This window comes from Nannobrachium achirus (assembly GCF_963921795.1).
Source record: "Nannobrachium achirus genome assembly, chromosome: 11".
Classification (NCBI taxonomy): domain Eukaryota; kingdom Metazoa; phylum Chordata; class Actinopteri; order Myctophiformes; family Myctophidae; genus Nannobrachium; species Nannobrachium achirus.
In genome coordinates this window covers 41,864,158-41,881,137 of record NC_137820.1, presented here as the reverse complement: position 1 = coordinate 41,881,137, position 16,980 = coordinate 41,864,158, and the positions used below count along the sequence as shown (strand labels likewise).

Below are 16,980 nucleotides of genomic sequence, written 5' to 3'. Positions count from 1 at the left end.
ATCTCGTCCCCTGCCTGGCGCAGCAGATCCCTGTGCAAGGGGAGCCGCCAAGGGGGTCGAGAGAGCAGTGGGGTGATCAGAGACCTCCACACTCCCCTGGATGGTGTCACCAGAAGAACCTCCTGGTTGGAACATCTGATCCTCTCCAGCGTGGGAAGGATCAGTTCCAGGGGTGGAAACGCGTAGAGAAGACCTTGTGGCCATTCGTAAGCAAACGCGTCCGTCCCCAGAGGAGAAGGTCCCCTCACTGAGAAGTAAAGGGGACACTTCGCGTTCTCCTGGGAGGCAAAGAGATCGACTCGAGGTTGACCGAACCTGGAGAAAATCTGCCTCACCACCGCAGGGTGGAGAGACCAATCCTCGTAACGAGGCTCCCCCCTGGACAACAGATCGGCGCCGCCGTTCTGAAGGCCCGGGACATGGGAGGCTCTGATGGACCTCAGACGAGGCAAGCACCAGAGGGTCATCTCGCGCGCCAGCTGATCCAGCACGCGCGAGGCGAGGCCACCCTGTTTGTTGAGATAATACAGGGCCGCCGTGTTGTCCGTCCTGACCAGAACATGACAACCTTGAAGAAATGGCTCGAAATGCTTGAGCGCCAAGTAGATCGCCATTAACTCCAGATAATTGATGTGGCGCTCCAACATGGCCGGGGTCCAAAGACCCCTGGCCGAACGCCCCTCCTGGGTGGCGCCCCACCCCGAGCGGCTGGCGTCTGTGGTGATCACCTTGCGTGACACCACCTCGCCCATGGAGACCCCACTCGTCAACAACGCCTGGTCCCTCCATGGGACCAGAGCGTCCATGCAGACCTGGCTGACTGTCACCTTCCTGTACCCTTGCAGGGAAGGAATCCTGAGCGCCAGTGACCACCGCTGGAAAGGTCTCATATGAAACCTGCCCAGACGCAGAAGTTGCACCGCTGATGCCATCAGCCCAGCCAACTTCATGCACTCCTTGTACCTGACCACCTGGTTCAGTCGGAACCAAGACAAGTCAGAAACCTGTCCACCCTCTCCGGGGAGAGGCGGGCGGACATTGTGGCCGAGTCCAGAGATATTCCTATAAAGGAAATCTGCTGGGAGGGTGACAACATGCTTTTGCCAAAATTGACGTTGAAACACAAGGCCTTCAGGTGTGACAACACCAGATTGGTATGGCGCGCCGCTTCTGAGCAGGAGGCGGCGGAAATCATCCAATCGTCTATGTAGTTCGCCAGCCTGACTCCCTGATGTCTCAGTGGAGCAATGGCTGCCTCGGTCACTTTCACGAAAACCCGAGGGCTCAGGGAAAGACCGAAAGGGAGGACCGTGTACTCGTACAGGCGCCCCTCGAAGGCGAACCGCAGGAACTTCCTGTGTGGGGGATAAATGAGGATGTGCTGATAAGCGTCCCTCAGATCCACTGAACAGTGGAAATCCCCCTGTCTCACTGATTTCATCAGTGACTCTGACGTCAGCATCCTGAATTTGAACTTTTTCAAGTGCTTGTTCAGAGCATGTAAGTCCATAATCGGACGCAGCCCCCCTCCTTTTTTCTGAACCAGAAAATAACGGCTCCAGAAGCCTAAACGGCTCTGGTCGCGTGATAACTCCACTATAGCGCCCTTGCGCAATAGTGAGCTTATCTCCTCCCTCAAGGCATCCGCTTTCAAGCCGCGGGCTCGAGTGTAAATAACCTTGCTGGATAGGGAGGGTATTTCCGCGAACTGTAGTCTGTAGCCCCGTGTCACCGTCCGAAACACCCAGTGATTCGGATTGCAACCCTTCCATTGCTCTGCACACTGTGCTAACGTGTTGCTGAGCAACGGAGAAGCCTTGGGGTTGTACCGCCTGAGCGGGACTACTGGGCCGGGAGGGAGAGGAAGGACGGGACCGAGAGGTTCCGTATCCGGGCACGCATCCGTATCCGCTAGACGCCGGGCCGGAAGGCGCGGAGACACCGGCGGAAAGAGCGTTTCCGTTTCCGGTACGCTTATTTCCGTATCCGGTGGGAGACGGACACGTGACCTCCAAGAAGCCTCGCTTGTTAAAAATACAGGCGGCACATAGCGTGGAGCCCGGGGGACAGGGTTCATCGCATAAGTAACATAATCCCCGGCTCGGGGAATTGTATTTACGTTTACAACCTGTGCTAAGGCCTTTATATGCTTCCTTACGGGAAGACGAGGCCGACCCTGGGTGATATGTGTTGGCTTCTTCCCTGACGCTAAGACCAAACTCCTGTCCTGAACTAGAGTCGGCATAACAGTGCCGCTCGGTGGAGACAGAGGGGTATTGCACATTAGTGAAACCATACCATTGTGAATAGGAATTAGCTTGTCTGGGAACATTTTGCAAAGAGAAATATTCTGCTTGTAACCTGTCTGCGTGACTGGAGGAAGCGATATTTTCTGAGTGGAAAGAAATTCCAGCCTGGACTTCTCTACACTGGCTAAATTCATGCAAAATGGGGTCGTCTGTACTAAAGCAGGTGGGTTTGAAATAAACAGGCATTGTTTTATCAACACACTTTTTAATACAGGCACTGGAGGAGGAATAAACATTACTTTCTTGGCATAAGAAAAATTGTTCATATTGTCCAAACGTCTGCGCTTGCAAGTGGGGGTCCCCTGAATTTTCAGGGGGACCCCGCCAGAGTCCAGTGTCACTTTCGCGGCGGCTTCCCACGGGCTTTGTGGGAGCTGGCCGGTATCCCGTGCCTGGGAGGGTGGCGGGATTGGGAGCGGGCCTGAGCCCCCGCTGCAGTGCGAGGGGGTCCCGCGGAGGAAGAAGAGGGGGTCCTAGGGGGATTGTTTTGTTTCCCCTGCTTGGAGGAAGAGCGCCCCCTGTCAGCCTGACCAGGGGCCTTGCTTCGTCCCTGTCTCTTTTCCTTTCTGGGTGCCTGGGGGTCCGTCGTGGCCTCCAGGAGTTCCAGAGTGATCTTCTTATCCGCCACCTCCTGACTGGAGTCCACCGCCCATGAGGGAGGTGGGGTGGCCAGGGAGGTCTTGCAGGACCTTCTCGGTCTCCTCTCCGGAACTGCCAGGACACTTTACCTTTTCAAGCCACCTGGCACGTTCCGCCTGGATGCAGTAATCCATGCCGTGTCCCAGCCACTCGATGGCGTGGACATTCAGGTCCATCAGCATGCGCAGTGACTTGTCCATCTCCTCCACCGTTTCGTCAGGCACCTCCCGCATCTCGCTAAGGAGGCGCCTGGTGGAGAAAAGCAGCAGCTGGGTGGCGTTCATCGTCCTGGCTGCCAGCGCGGAGGCTCTGTAAGAGTTCCTGACCCTGGACGACTGCTTGTCGTCGTAGGGGATGGCAAACCCAGGAGGCTTCTTCCCCACGGACAAGTTGAAGGGATTGCGGCCTACAGGACCGGTCCGCTCATAACCTGGCTTGATGCTCCCGACGAGGGACTGCGCCATCAGTTTGTCCATGGGAGGGCACAAGGGGATTCCCGCCTTCTCTGCGTCGCGGCAGTCGACCAAGAAGGGGAGCTTGGGGGGGTCCTTGTGTGTAGTCCAGGTTGAATGCAGGGCCTCTGCAAAGCCTGGGACCAGTGGGAGCTTTTCCATTCGTAGCGGGGGAGAGGCTTCCACATCCTGGCCAAGGAGGGGAACTCTAGCCCGTGGTCCGAGTGGCGCGTCTCCGAGCGGCAGCTCCAGGCCGCAACGGATGGTAGCACGTTCCAGCACCGAGAGCTCGTCCATGGGGATGGAGTCTGGGTCTTGTGCCGCTGCCCCTCTCGCCCCAGCCGGCATGGAAGGGGGGAGAGAGGCAGAAGGGGCTGGGGAGGTCACGGCGGAGGTGGAAGCCTCGGCATGAGGAACCACCCTGGCCGCGCCTCCGCCCTGGCCGGAGGGGAGCGTGGACTCGTCTTCCTCCGAGTACTCACCCTCCGTGTCCACCTCGTCCATGTCGTAGTCCTCTTGCTCCGGTTCGTCTCCGTCGCTAGCATGCCAGGAGACGGGGCTAGGTGGCCGCATAGCCCGTAGCTGGGGGACGGAGAAGGAGAGAGGAATGTCACCGACGACTAGAGGGTGGAATTCTTTGGGGGGGACGGTCCAGGTTGCAGCTGGCGGTGGAGCAACGTGGGCGGTCTTGCATGTTCTCTTCTTGGGCACGGCACCAGTCGAGCCCGTCGGAGAAACAGCAGGGATAGCAGGGGCAGCAGACCCGCTAGCATCGGGGCTACCGAAGCTAGCTGAGGGCGAGGCCGCTGGAGGCCTAACCACGTGGCGAGAAGCAGCGCTGTGGCGTACAGCGCTGTCCGGCACACGAGGAGAGGTGTCTGGGAGGGATCCGGCGGAGACCGTGGTGTGAAGGCCGTAACCAGCGCCAGCGATCTCACAGCGGGCCTCGAGGGCTGGAACATCATACTGGAGGCAGTCAGTACAGTTCACCCCCGTGGCCGGGGCCGGAGGGGACAGAGAGGCCAAGGCGTGTCCTACCCCCATGCAGACAATGCAGAACGGATGAGTATCTTCATTGGCGATGAGGCCTTTGCAGCTGGGAAGGCCGCACTTCTTCTGTACCCTGGCTAGCAGGCTGCTAACTGTGGGCCGACGAGCCGCCATCGTGAGCTAACCGAAGCTAAGCGAAGCTAAGCTAGGGCAGGGAAACACGTGGCAGAACGTACAGAGAAGAAGTAAAAGACTCAAAGCGAAAGCGAAGAAAACACCGAACTGTAGGAAGAATATAGAAGTAGAAAACGTACGGGAGATAATCTATAAAGGCCAGTGGCCGACTTCCTAGCCGTCGCTTTAGGCTAAACTTTACAGAATTAATACTTATATGGCTGAGTTCGCGACACTCTAGTTGCAGGTAAGCAGAGGTGCGGAAGAGGAAGTTATGATAGCCCACAGGGCTTATATACACTCGGGGGCGGTGCCCTCGTTTGTGATTGACAGCCCTTCCGACAAATGACATTTCTCGTACGGGAGGATATGAGTTTTACTCTGTTGCATCGCCAGATGGCGCTGTTATCCCATAGGGGGACCTTGTCTGGAGGTATGACAATAAACCAGTGGTTCTCAAACATTTTCATGTCAAAGAACCCGAAATGAATATGCATTCATCCACGGACCTGCCCCATCAAAAAATATTTTGTACCCTCAAGCCAGATTTGTGTGAGAAATATTCAAAATGTTTTGCTCTTTTTTTTCAGGATTTGTTTGATTTTACAATTTACAATTTAGGTCTTTAGCAGAAGCTCTCAATCCAGAGAGACTTACAATAAGCAAGGACAGCACGAGGTAATACATCAAATGCTTAGCAATAGTATCTAGGATTGTACGTAAACCAAGAACCTATCATCAATCTAACATTAGAATAATCCAAAAAATCAGTAATCACTACACTGAAACACACACTATAAGATGCCAGGTCAACAATGACCCAATCTGGCAAGCCATCGTCAAAGAAAGGGGAACGCCCACTCGGTCTGTATCTCTTCCTTTGGCGTAGCCATCATGACTCTTGTCTCGAGAGAATGACAATGACCTGGAAACAGTCTACACATGTCATCTACCGGTAATTTGATTTTAGCCTTTGCATAAACATTCAAGGTTAGGTTGCATAAACCTGCAAGGTCGTCGAGGCTAGGGCAATTGTTACAGTAAGTGCTACGGGCTACGTGGAGTCTTCAGGTTACGGTGGAAGGTTGGGAGTAAGTCTGCCGTTCTAATTGCAATGAGAAGCTCAAGTAAAGGTTCTGCCAGCTTCCCTGTGTTAGCTGATCTGAGTGAGTGAGAGGGGTTGTAGGGTTGGGGTGGATCAGGCTTTTTATTTAAGATATGGGGGTGCCATACCTTTTGTAGCTTTGTAGGACAACATCAGTGTTTTGTACTCTGTGTAGGCAGTAACCGGGAGCCAATGGTGTGTATGGGGTGCAGCGGAGAAGAGGGGAGACATGTGAACATTTTGGCTGGTTGAAGACCAATCGTACTGCGGCATTCTGCCGGGAGGCCAGTAAGGAGAGAGTTACAGTAGTAGTTGGTATGACTGATGTCTGGATAAGCAGCTGGGCTTCATTTTTGCGGGTTGTGAGCTTGTAAATTGCTCATGTGGCCTATAGTCACTTATTTTGGGCTTGTTTTCATAGACCTGGTTGTCGCAAAATCATAATAAGCCTGACTGTCTGGGGAAAGAAGGTATTTAGAGTAATTTATACATGCCAGCATCTGAAAACAGTCCATGGATGGGATGGCTATGAGCTTTACTGCACATACAGCATAACGTCCGTCACGTGTCCTAGACAAGGAGGTAAGCTCACATCCACCGATGGCAGAGAACTGCTCTCTGTGGAGCACACCTTTTCTTATTATTCTGTGATTATTTATTTGTGAGCTTGTAGTTCTGCTATTTTCAAAAGATTTTTAAACATTTTATACATTTGGTGAAGACGCATTTGGTGAAGACAACTGGGAACGTCTTAGGCACTCCATGTGTTTAAAAAATCACAGATTTTTACTTGTAACAGAGTAGGCCTACCGGTACATGGCTTTGCACACTACATTGCTTTGCAGTATTGATTCTTGTACTTAAAGGAGTAGTTCACCCCCAAAATGCCTTTTTTTCTACTGATTAGTCACACCATGGAGAGTTGAGTTCAATAATATTTTTTTGTAGTTGTCGCATTCCTATCACAAAAAAAAAATGGATTATAGTAAATGTACCCCCATTGATTCTCAATGGGGACCCAAATGCATGGCCCGGGATGGGGAAACAATGTGGGTAAATTTACTATAATCAAATTACTGTCTGAGGAATGCGACAAATACAAACATATATTATTGAACTCAAGTCTCCATGGCGTGACTAATCAATAGAAAAAAAGTCATTTTGGGGGTGAACTACTCCTTTATCTTTCCACCACTGACTGGATCATCACCTCATTGGCCCCAGTGCGTTGTATTCCTCCTGGATCAGCTTGGCTGTAGCCTGTTCCCTCTCTGTTCGCTCTGCTCTGCAGTGCCGCAAGAACCTAAAACTGTATATGCGTGCGTGCACGCATGGTTTGTGCACGTGCATGTGTGTGTGATTGTTCATTGAACCCAAACACATGACATTATTGACAGATTACAAACATGCACTCACATTTGATTGGGTCATCATCACTCATTACTCATTTTGGTAACACTTGACTTAAAGGTCGGGTCAATAATGCATATAAGCACATTTGCACTCGTTATAAATGTTTATAATCATGTATGACAACTTATAACAGCACTTAGTGATGTAATGTAAGTGCATTATAAGCTCAGAAGGACATCACCTAATAACTCTCTATTTTAAATTGTATTTTCTTTAACACTTCCAGTGCCGGGCCACTTGGGGGCGCCCAAGGTCTGTGGAGTGGCCAGGGTCTCTCTCATAGACGAGCATAGTAACATACAGGGACCCACGTGGCAGTGACGCGCGTGTACATGTTTGTGCTTGTGATGAAAAGGACCCGGATGAAATGGCTACAGATAGCTATAGGCTGATAGCTCATTTAGAAGATAGATATTCGGCGATTTAAGCCGTAAATAAAATGTTCAAGCTAAGATTAGAACACAGTTCAGAGAAAATGCTCTCTAAAGATGTGACTTTGTATTGGATTCGGCGGCGCGATGTGGCGGCGTTACCCGATTACGGGCCGGTGGAAATGGCTTTCGGTCGGCGGCCTAGATTTTAAATTTAGAGCCAGGCTTGGTGCGGCCTCGGATTATTTTATTCATTTTATTAAAAAAGCTGTACTAGTTCGGGATCGGCACACTGGAATACGTCGCGCCGCCGACAGTAAATATTCGGTGAACATTGTGGGGGGTCTAAACTTTATTTTAAACCATTTTCAATGGAATAAATCGTCGGACCATCTAAAATGGCTCGTTGGGAAGCGCTGGACGAGCCAGGACCACCCACGTTGGTCCAAGCAGCTCAGGGTGAGTAAAAAAAAAAAAAAAGTTTTTTGCAGAAGAAAAGCCGAACTTGTTCGGGATAGGCACTGGATGAGTTAAAAGAACCAACAACAATTTAACAACACAAATGTTCAGATGGGGGTCCCCTTGACATGAATACGTTTGAGAACAACACACTGTCACAAGAACCACTGGATTGAGATATCCAGTATATAAACCAGCAATGGCAGGTTTTTTCTCTCTGTATTCTCAGTCGTTTTGAGTTGCAATGGGGGGGAAAAATTGCCTGCGGATGTCGCAGTTGAGGGATTTTACCTGTCAATGATAGCCTCTGCTCCACCCACTAAGGGGGAGAAAGATAGGGGAGGGGCTGGGAGGAGAGAAGCGTGATTAAAGGACTGTGACATCAAAGTCCAGGGGCAAATCACATCACTTTTCTGAGCCTAATTATTCCGAAAACACCAGACCACAGAAAATCCACTGTTCAAAGTTCCGTTCTTTGGGGTGTTATTGAGGTTAAAGAATAAATAAATAAATAAATGAAAAGAAAGACAATTATGTCATGGGACCTTTCATTAATAGCGCAGTATGAGCGGAGCATCCTGAAGACAGACAGTGACACTGATACTGCCGGACAATGTAATGATTTCTGAGTGTCTCCCAAAAGGTCATCAGCCCTGCTGATTATTAACCTGTCTGCCCTCCCACCATCATAACACTGTCACCCGGACACACTGTCATTGTGAAACTCCTCGTGTTGAAATGACGGCTGTTGTCCTATATCTCACCTCCCGCGGGGATGTTCTAATGTTTTAGTGTGTGCGTGCAAACGTGCATGCATGTGTGAGGCTGCGTGTGTGTGTGCGTGCGTGTGTGTGTTTGCGCGTGTATAGTGAGAGAGAGTCAGACTCCACCTCAGCCCTTAATACTTCACTCTCCCCATAGCCCTTCCTGCCACCTCGTTTGATGCTAGCCACGACCACGCAGACACATATCATGGTCATTTGTTCTCTTGTTTTCCTTACTTATAGGCTTGTTTTTCTTGATAACAATGTTGGAAATGTGATTTAGATGGCATGTTATTTATACAGATGTTTACGTGGTGGTATCCTATAGTTTCAATTGTTATTTTTATAGTATTTTTGCTTGGACTGAGATTGCTGAGGCACATGTTTCTCTCTGCGTTCTATCTATGTAATTAACCTTGTTTATTCAAGTCACTCTGGATAAGATTAGTCTGATTAACGGCTAAATTGTAAAATCCACTTATTTCTTATTTAATAATGTGGCAGGAGCTTTGTATTTGAAAGTTTTTGTTATTAATACCCTACTTTGTTGTACAAGAGCGTTGCACGAAAGTATAGCTACATTTGCCGATCTCACAAGTTGTGAGCTTATAGTTGGGCTAATTTCGATACTTCTGTAAAATAGTTTAAAGTGAATGTGAAAGTGGTTACGTCTGTCTGTGGGTTTTTATAAAAATGTAAATCAATCAAAATGTTAAAAAGAACTTATAATAGACCGATTTCCTGAGTGCTTCCATGTAGATGCAAACTGTGGTGCAACTGCGGTGCAATCAGCAGCCAGTGGTGGAGAAGAAGTAACATTATTGAAAATGGGAAATACTCAAGTAAAGTACAAATACTCAAAATTGTACTTAAGTACTGCACTTAAGTAAATGTAGGCTACAAGTTACTTTACACAGCTAATGGCGGCGGCGCCCTCTCCAGGGTGTCGCTCAGGAAATCGGTCTATAGCATTGATGCCCAACATGCTACTATAATAGATATAAGCACTCGTTTGTTCCTCTGTCAATCAAAATGCTAAATGATAGACACATAACTAATTGAGGAGAGGCTCTATGGGTTGTATGTGTATTTTTCTGGGTGTCTTGTTTTTGAGTTTCTTTTTTGTTTTGTTTTTTCTGTTAAGTGTTTATATGTATGCAGCTGTGACTCTGTCTCCAAGACAAATTTCTCCCCTGGGAGACAAATAAAATTGAACCTTGAACCTTGAACCTTGAACCTTGATGCGTTAACTTGGAACACAGGTTCTTTTTTTCCCCATTTCCTGAAAAGTAAAAAACGCTTTTGGACATACAGTACAAGATGTCCACACGACAGAGACGACGGATGAAGCTGGATGGAAAGATCAGGTAATTGGACAAGACGACCTTACAATATATCAGTAGTTATCAAACATGTTCATGTCAAGGACGCCCCCCCTTCCGAACGCTTTTTGTGCCAGGGAGGGGTTGTTTACTCACTCTGAGCCAATGAACAGCCAGTAAAGCCATATCCATGACAACAGCAGCATGATGACGCTGATTGGCAGACACAGCAGCAGCCAGTTTCCAAAGTTAATGCTGTTGCACCCTGGGTAAAACCTAGGATACAGAACAGTTTCATCATTTACCACTGCTCTAAAAAGCGGCACTCCAAAATGAAGGATGCAAGACTGACACGTTTTGGCCTCATCCTTCCTCAGGAATGCAACAAAAACAAGCAAAAAATCCATTCATCTAAGGCAGGGGTCTTCAACGTTTTCAGGCCAACGACCCCTTAGTCGAGAGAGAGATGAAGCAGGGACCCCCAGAACCTTATCATAGATTCAGTAGTTTTGTTGTTTCACAGCACCACAATCGCCAGTGTATTTTGGATTCATGTCAATTTGTGTTTTCAGATATTTAACCACTTGAACCGTCACTATTGTACTTAGTCTGCTTTTTTCCCCCTCTACACCAAAGCTTGTTGCCAAAAATAGCAGATCTACAAGCTCACAACGCCTCGCAGCGCGAGGCGTTGTGAGCTTGTAGATCTGCTATTTTTGGCTACTCAGAATATGGACACTAGGTTTCAAGTGGTTAATACCAGTAAGACTCCCTATTCGGGAGATAAGCGACCGTCAGGTCGCAGCGTGACTTTAGGGCAAAATGTGTAGGAGCAGTGTCCAAAAATGTGTTTGAAAAAATCTGCCTGAAGGTGGCGCTAAATGGGACAGATCCATGTTGATGACATGAGTGTAGACATACTGTGTATCGATTTGCGTGATTTTAGGGCAAAAATTGTAGGAGCTTTGTCCATAAATGTGTTTTGCAAGAATTGGCCTCATGGTGGCGCTAGAAGAGGGTCATGTGAGAATTGATGGGTTTGGCAGGCAGGGAGTGTGTGTGCAAAATTTGGCATGGATCGGGGCAACAGCTGCGGAGATATGAGCTGGGCAAAAGTGTGACGTGTGACAGACAGACTGACGGACAGCTGGTCGAGGTTTTGATAGTAACTGCGACCTGACGGTCGCAATAAAAAAGGAGAAAGAAAAAACTTTCTATCACTCAAAGATGGACCCCCTGTAGTAACTCTGAGGACCCATGGGGTGTGTAATTGATCGCACAAACACGCGCACGCACACACCAAGGCACCTGACTCACTCATTGATGTACTGTTGGAAGATGAGATTGGGGGAGGTTCCGGGCAGGGTGGCCACGCCTCCTATGTTGGAGGAGTATGCAACACCCAGACACAGAGCCTTGCACAGCATGCGCTCTCTGTTGCCCCTCCTGTAGGCGCTCTCTGTGGGGACGGGCACCGTTATCTGCAAAACACCACCACCTTTAACCCATTAACGACCTGAGTCCCGTTCTACAAACTCAGATACTGTGTGGTTTTCCAGTACATTGCAGTTATTCACCTCCACATGAGATGATGGTTCCTCAGGAGTACAGTGACCTTGTGCTTCTGGGTGCTGATCTGTACTGAGAGAGACAACAATGATTGATCCAAGCTCACTGGACAAACTGCACACAGTGCACAGTATACTGTATATTGGATTGGATTGGATCTTCCAATATAGAATGGGGTTCCTAGAGATCAAAGATACAAAATAAATACATTATAAAATCAAAACTGGGGGTCCTTGCAATTTAAATGGTTGAAAATGTTCACCAAAAGGCCCTTTAAGAAATTTCAGCCCCTGCCTCTCTATCATTCTCTGCGCGTCCCTGAAGCTGTGGCTCATATTGGCTCATAGCTCTTAACTCTGGGCATTTACACTCAAATCCTCGAGGTGCGAGCGCAACAGAGCACTCAGTATCTCCAGACCAGTCAACCAATCAAAGCCGTGGGACGTTAATGACGTGTTGTTGAGCCGTAGCTAGACGTTTCAGGAGCCAAGTGGCTCACAGCCTGTGGGCGCGTTCCAAAAAATACTACCTCCATTAAGCCAAAGAAATATGGCTCACAGAGGGGTTGTCCGTCCTACGCGATCATATGCATTTTACTCTAGTACTGTACTTAAGTAAAATGTTGAGGTATTTTGGCTTTACTGGAGTATATTTCCAATTATCAATACTATTACTTCTACTCCACTGCATCTCAGAGGCAAATATTGTACTTTTTACTCCACTACTTATTTTAAAATTGCAGTTACGACTGAGTTACTTAGTTTGTAAATTTGGATTATTATTAAAAAACAGACACTAACCACTTCAGGCCTATATAGGCTACTCTTATAAGGCTATTTGAAAATAGCTTCCACCATTGCACATACCTCATGTTTTCCTCCATGTCAACATGCCCAGCGGTCTCTATACAAATTACAGACATTAGTCAGTTAATGACTGATGCTAATGGCTGTCATTACAGACTCAAATCGTAGCCATTCTGGTCATTAACAGAAACACACTGAGACAATGTACATCCTCATGATATCTCTTCATTTTCATTGTGGCGTTAAAGGTGGTGTAATATATATTTATATGTTAAAATAAGTCTTAAATATTACAATAGTAATCATTGCTATATAGAGTAACAGGAGTCTCTTTGTCAGTGGTGTGTTCTACCGTGTTACCCTATTTCCGTAGAGTGACGTGCAGACATTTTTCGTAGCCAAGTGTAGCCCTCTAAAAAACACATCAGGTTAGCCTACTGATTTCATCCAATGAAATGGAAGCTGATAAATAGATACTTTCTCCTGATTTGATGGAATTGGCAAACCACCTGAGACCCTAGCTCTGGTCCATAGCGTTAGAGGAGTTCTCCCTAACCCTATGTTCCTCTACATCCCAAATCCTTGGCAAATCCAGAAAGACCCGTTGTCTGGTCCGAAAATAACAAAAACTGTTTCGCCCCACACCAAACCAAAGGTATCAGTGGACAGTTGAAAGCTTACTCTACTTAGTGGACGCAGTCTGAGCCCCCCACCAGACGCTTAAAATATATTTCTAGGGCAAAATGAAAAATATTCTACCGGTTTCTATTGGTTTGGTGAGGGGCGAAACAGTTTTTGTTATTTTCGGACCAGACGACGGGTCTTTCCGGATTTGCCAAGGATTCGGGAGGTAGAGGAACATAGCGTTAGGGAGAACTCCACTAACGCTATGGACCAGAGCTACCAAGACCCCTGTTACTGAACAAACACTATATAGCATTGATTATGATCAGAATATAGATAGTAAAACATTTACAAAAAAACGCCAATTACACTACCTACACTAAAGTGGTTCTCAAAGTGGGGCCCGGGGGCCACCAGGGGTACCCAGCTAAATGATAGTGAGGAACAAAATGGGTTACACCGTTTTTAACTCTGAGGAGTTATGGGGATTCTTGGCCTAAACACATAACAAACTGGGGGTCCTTGAAATTACAACGTTTTAGAACCACTGAGTTAAAAGGATAAGCCAAATATGCCTTATTACATTATAATTGGCCTCTATTGCATACATTCCATAGGGATAAACTACACATGGACAAGGACAATTTCTAGAATAAATAAAATATTCAAAGTGTTTTTAATTTTACATTTTAGTTAGAGATGACAATTACAATGCATTAAGGCAAATTTGGCTTATCAGCCTGCCGGGATTCTTTTAAGAATGGCATTAACAAAAGGTAATGTATAGCCATGGTGGCTACCGTTGAGCTCCAGCCCGGGGTTGTGGTGGTAGTGGGTGCTGCCTGCTTGTGTCACCTCTACCGCCTCTGGCCTCACCAGGTGCTGGATGACGGCCTCCATGATGGGCATGACCATGGTGACCGCCGAGGTGTTGTGGACCCACATGGACAGGAAGGAACATCCTGCCATGAACCCCAGCAACAGCCTTATGGAGGGTTGAGGAAGATCATACAACAACGATGAAGCAATAAGACAGTTAATAGACTAATAGAGTACCCACCCTGGGCAAGATATGACTTCCGGTTGGTTCTAACTGAAGTGGCGGAAGTGCTGTGTTTAGCAGAAGTTACGTCATGTGGTGCGGGTCTGTTTACATTCCCCAGCGAAACAAACACAAAGATTGTAGCTCTTAACTCTTTTAGTGCTAAAACCGAACAATTTCGGGTTGTTTTTTTTCAATCCAATACAATATATTTTTTGCTATTTTACTTACCCTGAGCTGCTTGTAGAGACGTGGGTGGTCCTGGCTCGTCCGACGCTTTCCAACGAGCCATTCTACGTGTTCCAACGATTTATTCCATTGAAAATGGTTTAGAATTAAGTTTAGAGCCCCCCCAAAAAAAAACTCAATCTATGCGCGACGTATCCGAGGTGCCGAAACCGAACAATTCCGGTTTCTTTAATAAAATGAATTAATTAATCGGAGGCCTCAGCAAAGCCTCCGTCTAAATTTTCATCCAGGCCGCCGACCGCGATCTCTTTCCACCGGCCCATAATCGGGTAACGCCGCCGCATCGCGACTATAGACATCTGTTAGCTCTCTTCATCCGGGTCATGTTCATTCCACTGGTCAACGTGAAATGAAAATCCACTGCTGCGTGGGTACCCGTATGTTACAGCGGTGGCCTATGGGGGAATATCTGGCACTTTGGCGGCCTCTTGTGGCCCTTGGCAGTCAACAAGTTAAAGGGGTATTTCACTTTCAAAAAAACTTTTGGTCATTTTATCATCTAATCAGGCTTTTATGAACACCCTGGACAGATTTTAATTTGCTTGATTCAATATTTAGATATTTTATGTAAATGCCATCGGTCCTCCTCCTCCTCCAGGAAGAGGGCCCATACACACCCATTGTAACTTCAAACTCCATTTTAACCATGATAGATTCAGCCTCACCTCCTAGAACTCTCTCTGCTTCATATCTTGACCAGGCTTTTCTCTTCGCAAATGAGTAAGCCTGGCTATACATGACACTATGGGTCACAGAGTTATCTTTTGCATTGGAATTCCCATACAGGCAAATCTAAGATTGCGGTGTATATGAACTGTGTTCCAAAAGTAAACAAACCACCACAGCGATTTTGTCAGGTACTGTATGTGACTCTGTGTCGTTTTATAATATTGAGTTACCTTTGATAACATCTGTAACCTGACAGTCTGAATTTTCATTTCGTTAGAATATTCAGTCGGAAAGCCCTCTCAATTCAGCCCTTCTCTGAGATGGGGGCGTGGCCAAAGTGGAATTCTTTGGCGATTGGTTCATCTTGGATCAATCCAATCGGGCCAGGCTGCCGCCTTCTACAGCGTCATCAGAACCTAATGACCAAGGTGGATAGCGGCCTCTAGTGGCAGTGACTACGATGCTCAATTGCTTTTTTATACAGTACTACAGTAGCCCCTGGTATATGTTAAGGATTCACAAATAAAGGCAACAATGTTTTTACAGGTAAAGAACAAAATTATATCCTTTCTCTGAATTTGGACCTGCAGTATTGTGTGTGAGAAGTGCTAGCTAGCTATAGGACAAGGGTTCCCAAAACGTTCATGCCGTGACCCCTCAAAATAATTTTCATAATTTAACTGGTGACCATCCACCCTGACAATCACTTGGAATTGTTGGCATTACATTTAGTTGTTTGGCTCGGTTCCACGGATAGATATTGTGAAAATAGCCGAACTACGAGCTCACAATGCCTCTCGCTGCTAGGCGTTGTGAGCTCTTAGATTGGCTATTTCCACATTGTTTGCCACTTTCTTACGTAACATTTGACAATTCGGCCAATTTGGTATTAAAATTATCTTAAAGGTCATTCAATTGTCTCTTTAGAAATGTGCAAATACCCTGTATACACGTATAGTGTATGTTGATTTGTTTACTGTTGAGGGAGAAAACAATGTTGCACATTAAGCTAATCGTCTGGGGACCCCCAGTTTGGGAACCACTGAACTATAGGGCCTCTCACCATGCAGGGTTGACCCCGACCAGAGTGATCATCTTGAGGGCTATCCTCCGGTGGAGCCCCCACTTCTCTATGGAGGTGGCCAGGCAGATGACCCCTATCAACAGGAAGTGGAAGTCTTTGAAGTACACCCTCGCCACCTGAGGCAGAGAGAGGGGGGGGGGGGGGGGGGGGGATAGGAGACAGGGGAGGAGCCATGTTAAAAAACAGAGGGAGAGAGAGGAGACAAAGCGAGAAAGATGGAGAAGGAAAGTGATGTGAAAGGGAGAGAAGGGGGGACAGAGAGGTTTATCATAATCTAACTAACAAGGAGTGTTTCAAAATATTTCTTGATTTATTTATTTTAATTTATTTTTTATGTTAAAAAACAATAGCAACAAGCTCACAGCCTCACAATGTATCACAATAATGTGACACCTTGAGAGTTGTAGATGGTACTTTTTTGCTTTTCATTATACAACTAAATATACAGGGCTTATGTAGTTTGACTACAGTATCCACAACTTTCCAACATCCCATCGTGCATTGCGCAGAAGTTGCACGGAGCTTCCGGCGCCGCAGCCGAGTGTGATCTACAAGCTCACAACGGCTGCATCTGCGACGCGACGTGAGCTTGTATGTCTGCTGTTAACCGGAAGTGTGGTGCAAAAAATTCTCCAGTAAATTCCTGCGGAAAGAGGTGGATAGACCGATTTCCTGAGCGACACCCTGTAGAGGGCGCCGCAGTCATGAGCTGCGGTGTAAACAGCCAGGGCTGTTGATTGTCTTAAGTGAAAGGTGCTATACAAATAAAGTTTTATTATTATTATTAAGTGCCTTAACTTAAAGGCCTGTCCATACTGTCTCCGACCACCGAACCATTCGTTGGAGAGTTCCGACTTCCTGACGTGCAGCTTTCCAAACTCTAATTTGGGTAATGCTTTTCAGAAGATGCCAGTGACGTCATTTTGTAGTTGAACTGGA

At 47.3% G+C, this 16,980-nt stretch overlaps 1 protein-coding gene across 1 annotated transcript in view; it reads right to left on the bottom strand.

Annotated features, from left to right (window-relative positions):
- Positions 1 to 16,980, bottom strand: part of slc13a1 (solute carrier family 13 member 1) — a gene marked incomplete at both ends in the record, with an annotated part of 52,199 nt that overhangs the window by 9,392 nt on the left and 25,827 nt on the right. Inside the window, 5 exons of the mRNA XM_080737081.1 lie at positions 6,880 to 6,954; positions 10,155 to 10,274; positions 11,316 to 11,457; positions 13,798 to 13,982; positions 16,021 to 16,157. Coding sequence (XP_080593207.1) covers positions 6,880 to 6,954; positions 10,155 to 10,274; positions 11,316 to 11,457; positions 13,798 to 13,982; positions 16,021 to 16,157 — 659 coding nt within the window. The remainder of the gene's footprint in view (positions 1 to 6,879; positions 6,955 to 10,154; positions 10,275 to 11,315; positions 11,458 to 13,797; positions 13,983 to 16,020; positions 16,158 to 16,980) is intronic.